We start from the raw sequence: 16,768 nt of genomic DNA, 5'->3' as shown, positions 1-16,768 counted from the left end.
AACCTATTGCTTCGAATACCCTTTAGATGAGAAATACTGGGAAGCCTCTTGTGTGGTGAAATTCCACTAAAGAGAAAGAGGTGGAGTGTTAAGGTGACAGTGGAAACCACCTCAATGTTGTATCTTGTGTGAAAATTCCTTAAACCCGGGAATCCCTACTACAGCAATTGATGATATTCCTCCTAATTGTTAGATTTACATGAACAAGTTATTTGCAATTTCCTACGGCAAACATCGAAATACATACACTACAGCCTACACCAATTAAATAATATGCCGAAACAAAAAACTGAACAATAGAGAAAGATACAACACAAATGACACGGCCTTTTTTGGACAAATGTCCCCGAAAAAACCCAATGGGAGAAAACCAGTGCAGCAGCTCTGAGGGTTTTATTATTATGCAGTAGTAAATCTAAATGCAATCATTGGATGCCCTCCCAACAATCCAGTTACAGAGAAATATCACTAACAGAAGGATAAGTGAGATTACCTCACCCTATCATTGGAAGTCTTGGTTGATCCAGCCCTTGAGTGAACAACCCCTGGTTGACTTTGTGTTGCCTTTGCGCAATGTCTGCGTCAACCCAACATCTCACTATCTAGGAACTGCGTCACTCTTCCCAGTTGCTCGATTTTCCTCTAGAACTCGGACTTCTGCTCTCCTGGTCTCACACCCCGGAATCCAACCACAAAAATCAATCTCCCAGCAAATATTCGGACCTCCTCTTGGCTTTTGCACTGCCTCTGCATGGGCCTGTGTAGCTCTGCGTCAGCCTCTCTAGCCCTGCGATGCCACTGCTAGATCTCCCTCTGTCTTCTCTACTGAGTATTCTCTGACCAGGAAGAATTCCCTTCGGATACTATCCCTGCCCCTCACTGCAAAAGCTCACTTTGAATCTCTCTTCAGCAGTTGCTCTGCTTCAAAGGTTCGATCTTCTGAACTCTCTCTGTGTATTTTCCAAATGACCCTCAAGCCTCCTTAAATAATCTCCTCGTTGACATTCAATGGCCTAGATTAGAAGCTAATCAATGGCTAAGATCATTTATGCTTGATCCTCGTCTTCTTCTAGAAGTTACACCCATAATTAGATTAATACCCATTAATTATTTTAATTTCCTAAGTTTAGACTTAGGGACCCATTAAAAATAATTAATTATTTTAATAAAATTTTCTTCGGGTGGAATTTCCCCAAACGCTTTCTGGGTTATTTGGAATACATGTGCCCAAGCCTCCCTACAAAATTTGAGACTTAGAGCACATCTGATGCTACCAGAAATCAGCACTCCCTCTTAGTGAGGAATGTGCTCTAGCAATGCCTCCTACTGAAGCATCACCCTGACTTCATAACACCGTCCTTTGCATTGTTGATGTCTGACATGTTGTCCACCAACTACTGTGTTGCTACTACTGCTGACACTGCCACTGTCAACACTACATTCGTACTACAACTCCCTCTAAATTTCTGCATTTGTGCTGCTGCTGGCACCGCCACTGCAAACTGCTACTGCATCAGTAACGGAAAAACATCCCAAATTACTGAACAAGTGTTCAGCATAGATGCATCTCGATGTTGAAGATCTGAATGTTACTAGTCCCACGTCATCCCTTAGAAGCCATTGCATTGTTGTTGCTACAACACTGTGCCTCCCTGCACTATTGCAACCCTACACAACGCTGCTCAAACTTGGCATTCTAGCCATTGCTTTGTCGCTCCAACACTCCTTTGCACCAACTGATACTGGTCCATCCTGCTACTTCTGATCTGGGCTCCCGTAGCAAGGAATTGATTCGAGAGGCGGGTTCCTCAAGGATCCTGCCCATCTGTACCTCTTTCGAACTACAGTTCTAAATCAGCCCACCTCCCTCCTAGAGGTATCTCGGCTGTCATGGCAAATTCCTCCTCCTCGATCTTTGCAGGTGCAGCCTTCGAATCGTGCTTCTCATCTTTGTCCTTCTTCCTGGGAGGACATTGTGTTGCGTAGTGACCCATTTTACCACACCTGAAGCATTTTATCTTTGAGACGTCCTTCTTATGCCTTCGTTGCTCCTGTTGCCCCTTGGATGCAAGGGTTGTATTCTCATCCTCCTCCTTAGGCTTCGACCCACTACTGCTGCTTTCGTCAAGTTTACACTTGACCAAGTCTCTCTTCAACTCCTCTTGCTTGAGAGTTACCGACAACTCATCCCAATTTGGCAAAGTCGCCCTAACCAGGATACTCTGGACAAAGGCTTGCCACTCATCTGAGACAAAATTGAGGGCCAGTCTAACCAACTCAGACCCCTGACGTGTAGACCCCACAGCTCCTAACTCGTCCCGGGTCTCCTGAAGCTTCATGAGGAACGAATCTATGCGCTCCCCCTTTTGCATCTGTGCAGATCTTAGTTTCTTCTCTATGTATATCTTCCGCTGCTTGGAAGATCCTTGATATAGCATAGACAATGCATCCCACATCTCCTTAGCAGTCCCTCTGACAGCAATGTGACAGACTACATGACCCTTCACTTCGACGAGGACCATTCTCTTTGCCTTTGCCATTTCTACTCGGTACTTCTTCAGCGGATCTTGATTTGCAGGCACAACCACCACGTTGTCAACATAGGTCTTGAGAGAATGCTCGTCTAAAAGGAATGGCATTCTTGCCTTCCATATGGCATAGTTGGATGCCCCATCCAACCTGTCTTGATCTCTCGGCCCACTGGTTGCCATCTTTGCCACGAAAATGTCAAACTGCTCCTCTCTGCCTCTGTTTTCAAAACCGGTTGGCTCGGAACCGACTCAGCCGAGTTGGTCCGAGCCAAGCCTAAAAACTTCGACTAGGCCTTGGATTCGGTTCGGCCGGCTGGGTTAATACCGAGCCGATCGAGTTGTCTAACAACTCCGTCGGCTCAGTATTAACCCGGCCAGGTTAGAGACAGCGGCCCAGAAACCCGTAACTTAGTCAATTTTTTTTAATTTTGTTTTTTTGGGGGACTCCAAACCTGAATTTGTTTTCTCTAATTTGTCTTTGGTGTCCATTCCCCTCTCCTAAACCCTATTTAACCCACCCAACCCCTCTCATTTTCTCACAGCCATCTCATGCATTTGAGTGAGAATTTTAGTGAGAGTTTGTGAGGAGTTGTTGAGTTTGTTTTTGGAGCAGCAGTGAGGAGTCTTGGGCAAGCATTGTAGCTGGAGTGAGGAGCTTCTTGGGCAGCCATTTGGAGTAGCATTTGCCATTGAAGAGTTGGTTTCTTAGAGCAAGCTTGAGGAGGTAGTTTGAGCCTGGAGGTATTTTTTTTCACTTGTAAAAATCTGTTTTTGCTTATTAAATTTTATGTGCAAATCTAGAAATCTTAAAGAGTGTTTTTTGTGAAAGAAATGAACAATGAATCAATGTTTTTTTTTGTTTCCATTTTCAAATTGTATGCTTTCATTTCCAAGTCAAAAAATGGCACCTAGAGTGAAAGATGTTGCTTGGGCATATGTTGAAATGGTTGATAGTCAAATGCATTGCAAATTTTGCCATAGGAAAATTAAGGAAGGTCTTGGGGGCATTAATAGGTTGAAACAACACTTGGTGGGGATTAGAGGCCAAATTACTCCATGTACCTCACCAGAAATTGGGGAGATTAGGAAGGATTTGTTAGCCAGCTTTGAGAAGTTTAAAGAAGATAAGGCTAGGCAAAAAGAGTTAGACGCTGAAATTGGAAGGAAGAGGAATATACAAAAAATGTTGGCTATCAGCCCCCATTTTGATTTTGAGGGTTCTTCCTCTATCCCTTGTACTGATGCATCCAACCCCTTCTGATATGTTTCTCCCTCTTTTGAGTCTATTCAAGAAAAGGGAAAGGGTAAAATAAAAAAGGGTGATATGAATATCAAAAGTTATTTCACTCCCACCTCTCCATCAGATGCACATGGTCCTCAACCTAGTAAAAGTCATTTTCAGCCCACTTTAGATGACCATTGGAAGAAATAATTGAGGGAGACTGCTTGTGACTACATAGCTGGATGGTGGTATGATGCTGATATCCCCTTCAATGCTTCCCGTTCACCATATTATGAGCCTATGTTTGATGCCATACATGTTGCTAGAAAAGGCTTCAAAGGCCCTACTATGCATGAGCTAAGGGGGTATCGTTTGCAGAAAGAAATTGCCTCCATTAATGAGTATTTGAAAGATTTCAAGGACTCATGGGCAAGAATAGGATGTACCATCATGTCAGATGGATGGACTGATCAAAGAAACCGTACCATCATAAACTTTCTTATCTTCTGCCCACAGGGAACCATGTTTCTAAAATCAGTTGATGCATCTGATAAGGTAAACGATGGACAATTGTTGTTTCAGTTATTGGATGAGGTTGTTGAGGAGGTGGAGGTGGCTAATGTTGTTCAAGTCATCACAGATAGTGCCTCTAACTATGTTCTTGCTAGTAAACTGTTAGAGGAAAAGCACAGAACCATCTTTTGGACCCCATGTGTTGCACATTGCATAGACCTCATGCTTGAGGATATTGGCAAATTAGATTGGGTCAAAAACACTGTAGATCATGCCAAAAGCATAACAAAATTTATCTACAATCATTCATGGATTTTGAGCCTGATGAGGAAACACACAGGGGGCAGGGATATTATTAGGCCTGCCATCACTAGATTTGCTACTCATTTTTTGACATTGCAATCTATGCTTTCACAACATAGAAACTTGCAAAAGATTTTTTCCAGTGAAGAATGGAATCAAAGCCAGTGGTCTCACAAACTAGAAGGCAAAGAATTGAAAAAGAAAGTTAATGGAGAAATATTTTGGAGAAAGGTAGCAGAGATTGTGAAACTTGTTGAGCCACTGGTTAAGGTGTTGCGGTTGGTGGATGGGGAAAGATTGGCTATGGGCTTCATTTATGAGGCTATGGATCAAGCAAAGGAGCAAATAAAGAGGGCATACAAGGATAAAGTGGCTAAGTATGGGCCCATTTGGGCAATCATTAATGAAAGATGGAACAATCAACTCCATCGCCCTATACATGCAGTTGGGTATTTTTTGAACCCACGGTATCAATATAAAGCTAAGGCGACAGGAGCTTTGAAGGGGGAGGTTAGAGATGGATTGATTGACTGCATTGATGGCATGATCCCATTGGAGTGTGATCAGCTGGAGATACACCGACAAGCCACAACCTTCAGCAATGCCTCAGGTATCTTTGGGAAGAACCTAGCAAAGATTGCAAGTAGATGAGCCAGGTAAACAAAGATTTCAATTTTCAAATTCTTAATACTTATTTCGTTAAGTCGTTTATAATTTGAAAGTTGGATATAATTTGTAATTTTGTCAAGCTAACTCATTACACTCCTATGTTTTTTGCAGCACAATGGTGGGAGGCTTTTGGTAGCTATTGTCCTGAATTGCAAAGGTTTGCAATTCGTATTTTGAGTCAAACTTGCAGTGCTACTGGGTGTGAGCGCAATTGGTCTGTCTTTGAGAGGATTCACACAAAGAAGAGAAACCGTTTGGATCAAAAACAGTTAAATGATCTAGTCTATGTCCAATACAACCTCCAACTCAGGCGCAACCAATTGCTGAACAAAAGACCTGATTCAGATCCCATTGTGTTGGAAGACATTGATCCAACATCAAATTGGGTAGCGGAGAGTCATCCAACAAAGTTTGATTTTGATGAGGATCTTGATTTGGATTTACAGGTGGAGGCAACACTCGAACATAATGTTCAGTTGAATGCAGATCCTGATCCACTTGTACCAGCCTCAGGGCCAGCCCCAAGTCCTCCAGTTGCAGGCGCTTCTTCTGTGGAGCCACGACAGAAGCGCATATCTCGTCTATCTCAGCTTGCAATTGTTGCACAGCCTGCTAGTGCTACCACTTCTACAGTTGCAGTTGGAGATGATGATGAGGAGGAGCCATGGGGCCCCCTGTCTGACTCTAATCCAGAGGTTGATCCAAATGATCTTGGCTCCTCTAGCAGTAGCCAGTGACGCCACTAGCCAATAGTACTGGTCACAGTTTATTTTTGTTGTAGAGGCCATTTCTAGCCTCCTTGGTTATGTGTTTTTGTTTTGATCTCTATATCATCATCATGTATGTATTGGACGGTGCACTGAAGTGCCATTTTGATATAATGGATGTATACATGAGCCTGCTTTGATCATATGTTGTCTTCTATCTATATTCTAATGTTGTGTGTTTGGAAACATGAATGAAAATCTTTAAAATTATGTTTTTTTATAAATAAAAAAATATTTAATGTATTTTTTTACAACGATCGAGTCATTGAAATCGAGCTGGCCGAATCGGAGTCGACCCTCGGCCGAGTCGGTGTCAAAGTCGGAGTTTTAAAACATTGCTCTCTGCTTCCTACTGCTATTGCTCAGCCAATAAGAAAACGGACTTCTAAGCAGGAAGTCCACTGAGGAAAAATTCCCTCATTGTGCTTCTCCTCTCTTCTGATGTCTTTCTGCCCAGCAAAACAGCCTGCAGAAAAACTACATCCCACCAGCTCTTCCTAACACTGAGGCTCAACGTTGCTCCCTCTACCACAACAAAATTTCGATCTGGAAGCCCTTCCTCTCTTTCGACTCACTCAGAGAAAGACTACCTCGAAAATTTAACCCTCCTGGCTAGGATTGCGCAAACTCCTCTAGGGATTCGAACTGTTGCCTCCTACAACTATTTCGATCTCCTTTTTTGCTCAGCGCTGGGTTCTCTGGCACTATTCTTCTTGCTTCCCCTGCACTGCTCTGATACCAAGTGAAACTTCCTTAAACCCAGGAATCCCTACTACAACAATTGATGATATTTCTCCTACTTGTTAGATTTACATGAACAAGTTATTTGCAGTTTCCTACACAAACATGAAAACACATACACTGCAGCCTACACCAATTAAATAATATTCCGAAACAAGAAACTAAACAATAGAGAAAGATACAACACAAATGACACAGTTGTTTTTGGACAAACGTCCCAGGGAAAACCCAATGTGGGAAAACAGGTGCAGCAACTCTGAGGGTTTTATTATTATGCAGTGGTAAACCTAAATGCAATAACTGGATGCCCTCCCTGCAATCTAGTTATACAGAAATGTCACTGACAAAAGGATAAGTGAGATTACCTCACCCTATCACTGGAAATCCTGGTTGATCCAGCCCTTCAGTGAACAACCCCTGGCTGACTTTGCACTGCCTCTGCGTAGTGTCTACATCAACCCAGCGTCTCACTATCTAGGAATTGCATCACTCTTCCCGGCTACTAGATTTTCCACTAGAAATCGAACTTTTCAGCTCTCCCGGTCTCACACCCCGGAATCCAGCCACAGAAATCGATCTCCCAGCAGATTTTTGGACCTCCTCTTGGCTTCTACGTAAGCCTATGCTGCCTCTACGTAGCTTTGCATTAGTCTCTCTGGCTTTGGGCTGCTACTGCTGGATCTCCATCTGTGTTCTCTGCTAAGTATTCTCTGACCAAGAAGAATTCCCTTCGAATACTATCCCTGCGCCTCACTGCAAAAGCTCACTTCGAATCTCTCTTCGGCAGCTGCTCTACTTAAAAGATTTGATCTTCTGAACTCTCTTTGTGTATTTTCCAAATGACCCTCAAGCCTCCTTAAATAATCTCCTCATTGATATTCAACAGCCCAATTTAGAAGCTAATCAATGGCTAAGATCATTTATGCTTGATCCTCATCTTCTTCTAGAAGTTACACCCACAGTTAGATTAATACCCATTAATTAATTTAATTTCCTAAGTTTAGACTTAAGGACCCATTAAAAATAATTAATTATTTTAATAAAACTGTCTCCAGGTGGAATTTCCCAAAACGCTTTCTGGGTTCTTTGGAATACATGTGTCCAAGCCTCCCTGCAAAATTTGAGACTTAGAGCACATCTGATGCTACCAGAAATCAAAATCTTGGTCTAGTTCTTACTTTGTCAGTACTATCACAAAGCCTACTAGATTTTGAGGCAACATGGACCACTTGTTATTTTTGGAAAGTTGTTATGAATCATTCTCCTAGGATGAACATTTTGTTGTTGTATCTCCCATGCACGTTGGAGGGCACACTTTGTGAACTCTAGTAGGTGGACTCTTGAGCATGTCCTCCTAGGTTCAACATTATTTTTAATATTTCGCATGCATCCATGCTAGGAGGGTGAATTATTGTGGACAGCTTGGGTGCACTTTGTGAACTTTTCTAGGTGGACACCTGAACACATCCTCCTAGGCTGAACATTAGTTTTTTATATTTTGCATGCATCCATGCCTAGAGGGCGAATTATTGTGGACATCTTGAATGTTAATCCAGTTATCATGCACATTTTTAGTTTTACACCCTCTCTTGGAGACTTTTGATGTTATCTCTTTCCTTTTCTGGATGAGGATGAGTTCTCCTTGAGAAGCTTGTATCCACATATTGTAACATGGTCAACCATGGAATGAGGGATCTAACTACTCCAATTACATAATATTTGTTTGGCTTGTCATGGAGTTAGTTAGCAGAAAAGAAGTATGAGAGAAAGAACTCCCTCTGTAAAGAGAAGCTTCGTCTCCATTATAATGGTGGTTGAGACTTTGGGAATTGATAATCTCTCCCCTTGGACTTCATTTGTACATAACATGCTTAAATCCTTATGAAAGACTAGAGGTATAATATCATTTTTATGTGAGGCTTTCATTGTGCAAATTAATTTCATATGCTGATTTTTGTAGTAGGAGATCTGTGTTTGAATGCCCTGTAATGAACCATGCTTCAATTGCATAGAGTAATGAGGGGATTTATCGCACTTATTGCTATTATTGTCATGTTAACCTTTAACATAATAAACCCATTTTTTTGTTAGATTAACATAACCTCGCTTTCATGATAATGCTCAAGTATGGCATCTCTATCCTTCTAAGGTAATTTTCTGCTATAAAAATCAGCAAGCTAATGTTGATGTATGGCATATATAGCAGCCCCTATTGCTTTACATTTTCATGCCCTTGCCCTCTTTGATTTATGCTTCCTTGACTACATTTTCCCCGGGTGTGATTAGGCACTTAGTCCCAAATTTTTCCTTCATCTTTCCTTCTTTAAGCACTCATTATTTCATTATACTGCATCCATTTATTTGCTTCGGATTACTGTTCGCTAAATGAAAATCACCTTGTGCCTCCACGCCATATCCTTAGCAATCCTATCTTTAGAGAAGCCCCCTCTGAGTTGGAGAAGAGCCAACTGAAAGTGAGGGGAAGAACTACTGTGGTGACAGTGGTCAACCTTCCTGAGTTGCACAAAACTAGCCCCTTGATGCTTGGCACCTGTGCTAGATTTTGTTGTAACAGACGGCGTACCCATTTCCACATTCCATGCAACTTAGAACCAAAACAATGGTCAATGAGAACAAAAACAATAGCTCAATACCCAGTTCATATTCAGGTAGGGAATGTGAGATGCATCTCCTAAGAAAATTATAATTATAAAATAATAGAAGAGAAGGAAAGAGAAGGGGATGACAACAAGAGTATATCACTACAGCAAAATATTTGTGATGTTTTCTCAGCAAAATCCTGCTTGTAGGCTTCATAGTGTTCCCCGTATATCTGTGATATAAAGTGGCAAAGTGCGGTGAGGACTACCTAAATGAGCAGTTATCTATGTCACTGAAGTCATCCAAGGACCAAAACCCCAGTCAAGAATGTTCATAGCAGTAAAATCATATGTGGTGGCAAAGTCATCAGGAATGTATTTCTGTTTCAAATATGGAGCATTCTTATCAACCTTATCTCACACATTAATATGAGAGCATCATCTATAATCCCTAAACAAAAACATTTCAGATAAGGTTAATGGACAAGTGATTGGTGACAGCATTTAGGCAGTCCGCATATTTCGACAGTGCCACCAAACAAGTATTATCTAATCAGTTGGCATGCAGCAAATCAAAAGAGAAATGTTCATTGTGTTGTTCGGAAATAAGAGATAAAATGGTCTGCATAAGTCCACAGAAGCAACTCCACTAGACACCGGAAGACGTTGTTACCATCATAGTATTGTGTAATTTACTAATGCAGACTCCAGAGATGATAATGCAGGGGTACCATTTATGTTGGAACAACAAAATCCCATTACCCTTGCTGAACACCATGATGCAATATATTCATGTTGAGAGAAGTCTGAACATGTTAACAAAGACAAGTAATAGTTTATAATCCCAGATTCCTCCAGATTCAGTCATGCATATTATACCCTCCACTTCATGGATATGAGTCACATTATGCCATGCATCTAGTCTAGTATAGGATCTAAAATAACACAAAAGGAGTTGCCAATCAGTTTTTGAATACCTTTGGCGGAAGAAAACTTCCAGCCTTTTCACACCCCATGGAATCCACTGGAGCACCCTGGGAAGCCCTCATTTGACAGATGCCATCAAGCACCTTCTTCCAGTTTGGTGGCATCCCTGCACGTACCCAGCAGATGATAAGGGCAGATACATTAGTATTTCAAAGAATATCATATAAAACAAAAACAAAAACAATAAAGAAGCATAGAACATTTATGATCTATCTCCTTTTGTTTCTTTTGAATAGAAAACATGCTTTGCTCAAAATTATTAAACACAAAACCACGAAAAAATTTCAAAATGGAAAATGATCAAATATGGAGCTTGTTAGTGGACACTGCATCTAAATGATGATGATAAGTTCTTGTGCACCAAAGCATTGGAGAAAGGCAGCAAACTTGCCTCTTTTTTCTTTTCATGTTGAGCTGGAAGAAGAACCAGAAGTCCATGAACTGGTGTTAGACAATGTGCAGCCATTCACCCCATTGTCAGTTTGTTTGATGCAAATGTGAAGCGCATGAACCAGGGTTGTTTACAACTTTGGTCTGGCCATTGGTCTCAATGATGAGTATAAAGTATATGCTATATAGAGCAAAATATATTGGTTACTCCTGCTGGCATCATTTTTAGTGCCTTTTTGGTGTCTTTAGTCATTGCAAGAGTAACTTGCTCCGTTATACACATTACCCACTTGGGGAAAGATATTATATGTACTATTCATCACTGCATTAAGATCAAAACATCATGTACATTATCTGTTTATCTTTTTGACCAATCATATATATATATATATATATATATATATATATACACACACTCAGGGAACAAATCCTAGGGGAAATATGCCAAGCACTTTTCCTAATTCCAAGGATTGTACCTATTACCACAAAATCTAGCAAGCCTTGGAGAGGGAAACCCTACAAGACAAGTAGCTAGACCAAGTGTTGGCCCACTGTCACCACAGCCAAGGCCCCCTGCTCTTTACGGATTTTCACCGATGGGATGTGTTGTTGCTCAAATTGTACAAGCACCACAACAACGACTCAGGTCGGGGGTTGTCACCCTGATCCCCAACCTCTCCGTTCTAGTTGTCTCCCAACAGCAAGATATGGGGGGTAGACCCTATGGAAATGAGATGATGAAGGACAAGTTGGAAACCAACTAGTCCGGGAGACACAGTTGAGTGGCCTAGCACTTGTTTAGATCTAGCAAGATTTTAAAGATTAGATTGAATTTATATATTTGAGACCAGTGCCTTATGGAGTCAACACTCTTGCTTTATAAATTTGAAACCAAGTACCAGATGGACAATTGTTGCTTTAATGCATTACTATCCTATATGAAATGCAATTCCTAAGACCTATGTGAAATGCAAAGATCTTGGTTAATTTTAATTAAATGCCTAATCTAAGTTTGACCTTCCCTTAACTATTTTGAAGTTGGGCTCCAAGGTAGGTTGTGGGAAGGAGGCCAATAAGAAGCAAGCAAGGGCTTGATTAACGATACCTTCTGTCAGGCTCATATTACCCAGTGTCTTCGGCGCTACAGAGACTATGGCTCTGACGACTGCAAGGTCACTATGTTAACCACCGAAGAGTTGCCTAGGCCCCTCAAGCTAGATGAGAAGGGTTGTCCTAGAAATCTATCAACCAAGCTTATGCTTGGAGGTAAGTTTTAAGATGCAAGACTAGCTTAAAATGATATGCAAGGTGAAATTAGAGAATGATCTTTAAGGTGAGATTGTTAATGTTTCAAGTACTTTATTTATGGTTAATCTTGAGTTATATCGACAAGTACTTATTAATGATATTCAAGAGACAATCTCAACTATAAGAATAGGAGGATAACCACAAGATAAAATTGCTATAAGATGAATGCTCTCCACAATAATGCACTAACTTAGAATTCAGAAAATAGATATCCACTTAATACATGAACCATAAGTCAAATGACAACTAGAGCACTTATCCTTTCAAAGAATTAGCCAATGATTTTCTATGCAATGTAACAAGATTACTCAATGCCCTTAACTTTTCAAGATATGCCAAACAAGACAAATGCTTTGCCAAGGTGCTCAAGATAACAATGATAATAGAAAATGCAACCAATGCTTCTTAGTCAAGTAAGAAAATGCCAATGACCATTCAACTTACATGATCAAGAAAACCTTCAAATCTCCTAAAGTGCCAATATAGAGTTTGTTAGTTTTTGTAGCATCGGATGTGTTCTAGCCACGAAATTTGGTGGACAGACTAGAATACATGACATCTCCAAAACCTAGAAATCGTTTCTGGAGATTTCAACTAGAAATGACCTAATTAAATTATTAGCTGGTCTTTAAATATTTCCTAAAGTCTAAACTTAGGAAATATGGCTAATTAATCATAATTAATTGGGTCAAGGTGAGAATTCTCTAGAAACTCACATGGATAGATCCAGAGATTATCCTAGCCATTGATTAAGTTTTAATCTTGGCCATTGGTGCTCCAACGGTGGATTATAAGAGGAGTTTGATGTGGTGATAGAGAACACACTTGAGCAGTTCGATTTTCTTGGCAGATCGATTTCCAGAGTAGTAGTAGTCAATTGCCGGAGAGAGCCAGAGATCGAAGCAATGAGTGAAGGGCAGGAACAGTGATCCGAAGGAAGATTTCTAGATTCAGAGAGGCAGCAAAAAAAGAGTTGAGTTATCCCAATGAGGCAGTGCAAAGGACAACGCAATAGCTTCAGAGAGGGTAGTTCGATTTGCTAGAGAGAAAAATCGTTCTCACTTCCAAAGGCAAGGTAGAGGTTCCAAAGGGTTGGAGAGACGATTTCCTCAGCAGCAGTGTGACAATTTCTAAAATGGAAATCCTACTGTAGTGATTAAAATTATTTCTTCTACTTATTACCTCATAAATAAGTTATCTATTGTATTCTTACGGCAAATATCGAAACATATTCTACTGCAGCCTTCACAATTAAAACATTGCAGAAAGCAAATGTAACTCAAATGCAGGCATATATACAAACACAATGACAGTTATTTTTGGACAATTTTCCCCGGAAAAACCCAATGCGAGAAACCGGTGGAGCAGATGAGGGTTTTATTATTCTTCAACAAAAATCAACATGTACAAATTACACCCGGCAATATAGAACAAGGCTTTGTGAGAAATATTTACAAACATTCCTGAACAAGTATTTGACCCGAGAAAGAGGTTCCTCCACCCTCTGCGTCTCTTTGGCTTGCCCAGCGTCACTTTCTCTGGCTTCTAGACTGGCATGCGCAATGTTTACGTCACTCAAGCCAGCGCTGCCTCTCCGAGCGTCAACCTGCCCAGCGTTGTCCCTTCTAATGCTCTGCGTCTTCGTCTCTGTCTCCTTGACCGATGTTGAACCCTCTCTGTCTCTCCTCCACCTACAACTCTCCCTCTGAATCGATTTTCTCTTGTCGAACTTTGACCAGTGAGAAAATCGATTTTACTTGGGCAACTGAGTATCTGCCTGGTGTGTTTTCCAAATGACCCTCAAGCCCCTTCTTATATCTTCCTGTTGGGCAACCAACGGCCTAGATTAAATCATAATCAAAGGCTCAGATCGTTTTGGCTTGATCCGTGGTTTTTTTACAAGTTTCACCTCTGATTAGATTAATACCCATTAATATTTTAATTTCCCTAAGTTTAGACTTAGAAACCCCATTAAAAATATTAATTATTTTAATAAAATCACTTCTGGGTGGAATTTCCCAAAACGCTTTCTGGGTTCTTTGGAATACATGTGGTCAAGTCTACCTGCAAAATTTGAGGCCTAGAGCATATCCGATGCTACCCCAAATCAACAAGCAAAAGGCAGAACAACTTCATCAGAGACCAGTCAGAGGCCTGACGTCATAGTCACTGCACAGTGCAGCGCAAAGGCTTCAAGAGGCTGAGTTTTCTGAAGGCAAGTTGTGTTAGGATTGCTTGTGGAGGAAGGGTAATTCCCTTCAATAATTTTGCCCATACTTGTTGTGGATTACCAGTTTCAGGCATCCAGATTGTACTCAGATTTTCACTGCTGCATAATAATAAAAACCCTCACTACTGCACCGGTTTTCCCGAGTTGGGCTTTTTCCAAGGACATTTGTCCAAAAATTATTGTGTTATTTTTATGTATGTGCTAGCATTTCTCAGCTTCCAACGCATTATTTTTCCGCAGAATTTTATTAGTGAAGGTTGCAGTGTGTTTGTTTCAATATTTGTTGTAGCAGATAAATTGTTAAATTAATTAACAATTAGGAAAAATAATATCGGCTATTGCAATAGGATTTCAACAATAAGTTGAAATTTTCACATGGTATTAGAGCACAGTTGATCAGCTGAGAGCTTAGAAACAAAGAAGGAATTTCATTGTTCAATAAGAGCAGCGGGCCGAAATTCCCAGGAGCAGTGCAGTCCATTGCCAAGTAGGCCAATTTGCTTGAGGAAGTTAGATTTTTCAAAGCAGAGAGGCAAAAAAAAAAAGAATTTCTAGATCGAGTGATTCCAAAGGCAAAGGGAGCAGCTTAGATTTTTCGTTGGGCAGATTTCTAGCTAGATGCAAAGGGTTTTGCAGCAGCTTGCTACAGCAAAGCCAGAGTCGAGTGGGAAAGAGAAAATCACACATTGAGTGAAAATTTTCCGCAGGGAACTTCGAGTCTTGGAAGTTCGAATTTCCAGTTGCAAATTGGCAGTAGCAGCTAGCAGAGTCATGCATTGAAGAAGGGAGTGTGAATAGAAGAGCAGCAGTCGAGCACAGGGAAAGAGGGAGTTTTCGACTTAATCAGAGATGACCACTGCAGGGCTTCGAGACCAGGATAGGTTGGAAGGATCATCCAACTACATCATTTGGAAGGCTAGGATTTCCTTCCTTCTAGATGAATATGGCCTAAAAGACTACATTGATAATGTAGTGGTAGTTCCTACGGATGCAGATCCGCTGAAGGAATATAGGAAAGAGATGGCGCGGGCGAAGCAATTGATCCTAGATGAAGTCCAGGATCGTATTGTCTCACATATAGTGGCCAAGGGAATTCCAAAGAGATATGGGATGCTCTCTCCATGTTATACTAGGGTACTTCCGAGCAACAGAAGATGTTCCTAGAGGAGAAGTTGAGATGCATCAAGATGCAGAAGGGGGAAGGCATAGATCCGACCTCACCAAGATTCAAGAGGTCTGAGACCAGCTTGCAGTTGTTGGAGCAGCGCCTCAACCCAGAGAGCTAGTGCAATTGACACTCAACAATGTCTCAAAGGAGAGGCAGGTATTTGTCCAAAATATCTTGGGCAGAGAAACCTTGCCAAGATGGGACAAGATGTGGGCCGGTTTGCAGCAAGAGGAGTTCAGACGAGCTCTGTTAAAGAGCTCCATTAATGGCAGTAGCGGATCGAAGATGGTAAAGGAGGAGGGGAATGTGGCCCTCACATCTAAGAGTCCCAGTTAGGGGTAGGGGGAACAGAAGAAGAAGAAGAAGGACCTATCTAAGGTCAAGTGCTTCAGGTGTGGTGAATTTGGCCACTACAGTACCCCAATCTCCTCTCAGGAAGAAGGACAAAGAGGAGAAGTAGGACCAGGCAACAGCTCATGTGGAGATAGATAGGTTGTCCTCTAGGTTGGAGGAAGACTTCGCCAATACCTCCAGGAGTGACGTGGGGTGACTTGAAGTTGTAGCCTTGGAGAGCTACGATTGGGTAGGGTTCTTGAGGAGTCCACCTCTTGGATCATTACTTGGCTACGGGGGCCAACAGTATTCAATAGCAGGTTGGACCAATGGCAGTTGATGCAGTCAAATGCCAAAGTGACAGAGCAAAGACTAGTAGAAGTCAGATGCTGAGGAGCGCAATGCAGAGTTGGCAGCAGTACAGTTGGCACAATGCAGAGTCAACAGCAGCGAAGAGTCTTCAGTAGACAAAGTAGTAACTAGTAGCAGTCAAGCCTCGAGTGACAGATGCATCATACTAAACACAATTGATTCAGTATTTTGGATGTTTTTCATTTGCAAATGTTGCAGCTGCAGCAACAACGGAGTTGTCGTGCAGATGCAATGTTCGAAGCAATACAACAGGATTAGTAGCAGCACAGATGCAGTGTATATCAAAGTTGCACAGCAGTTGGTGGGCAGCAGCAGCAAGACATCAACAACGCGACAAGAGATGATGCAGAGACAGGGTGTCGTGGTAAGGTGTACAGCACTAGAACACATTCCTCACTAAGAGGGAGTGTTAGTTTTTGCAGCATCAGATGTGTTCTAGCCACAAAATTTGGTGGAAAGGCTAGAATACATGAGATCTCCAAAACCCAAAAATCGTTTCTGGAGATTCCACCTAGAAATGGCTTAATTAGATTATTACCTGTTTTTAAATACTTCTTAAGTCTAAACTTAGGGAATATGGCTAATTAATCAGAATTAATTGATTCAAGGTGACAATTCTCTAGAAACTCACACG

General features: G+C 41.3%; 1 protein-coding gene across 1 annotated transcript in view; it reads right to left on the bottom strand.

Moving 5' to 3' along the window:
* The window catches only part of LOC149153992 (endonuclease III homolog 1, chloroplastic-like), a 269,840-nt gene that overhangs the window by 192,184 nt on the left and 60,888 nt on the right, over positions 1–16,768 (bottom strand). Inside the window, exon 4 of the mRNA XM_089444001.1 lies at positions 10,324–10,439. Coding sequence (XP_089300127.1) covers positions 10,324–10,439 — 116 coding nt within the window. The remainder of the gene's footprint in view (positions 1–10,323; positions 10,440–16,768) is intronic.

The sequence above is a fragment of the Pinus tabuliformis genome, chromosome 9 (assembly GCF_031772625.1).
Source record: "Pinus tabuliformis cultivar Carrire ecotype Pingquan chromosome 9, CPIR1, whole genome shotgun sequence".
NCBI lineage: Eukaryota > Viridiplantae > Streptophyta > Pinopsida > Pinales > Pinaceae > Pinus > Pinus tabuliformis.
Note: the sequence above shows the minus strand (reverse complement) of the source record. Positions and strands in the feature narration are given on the sequence as shown.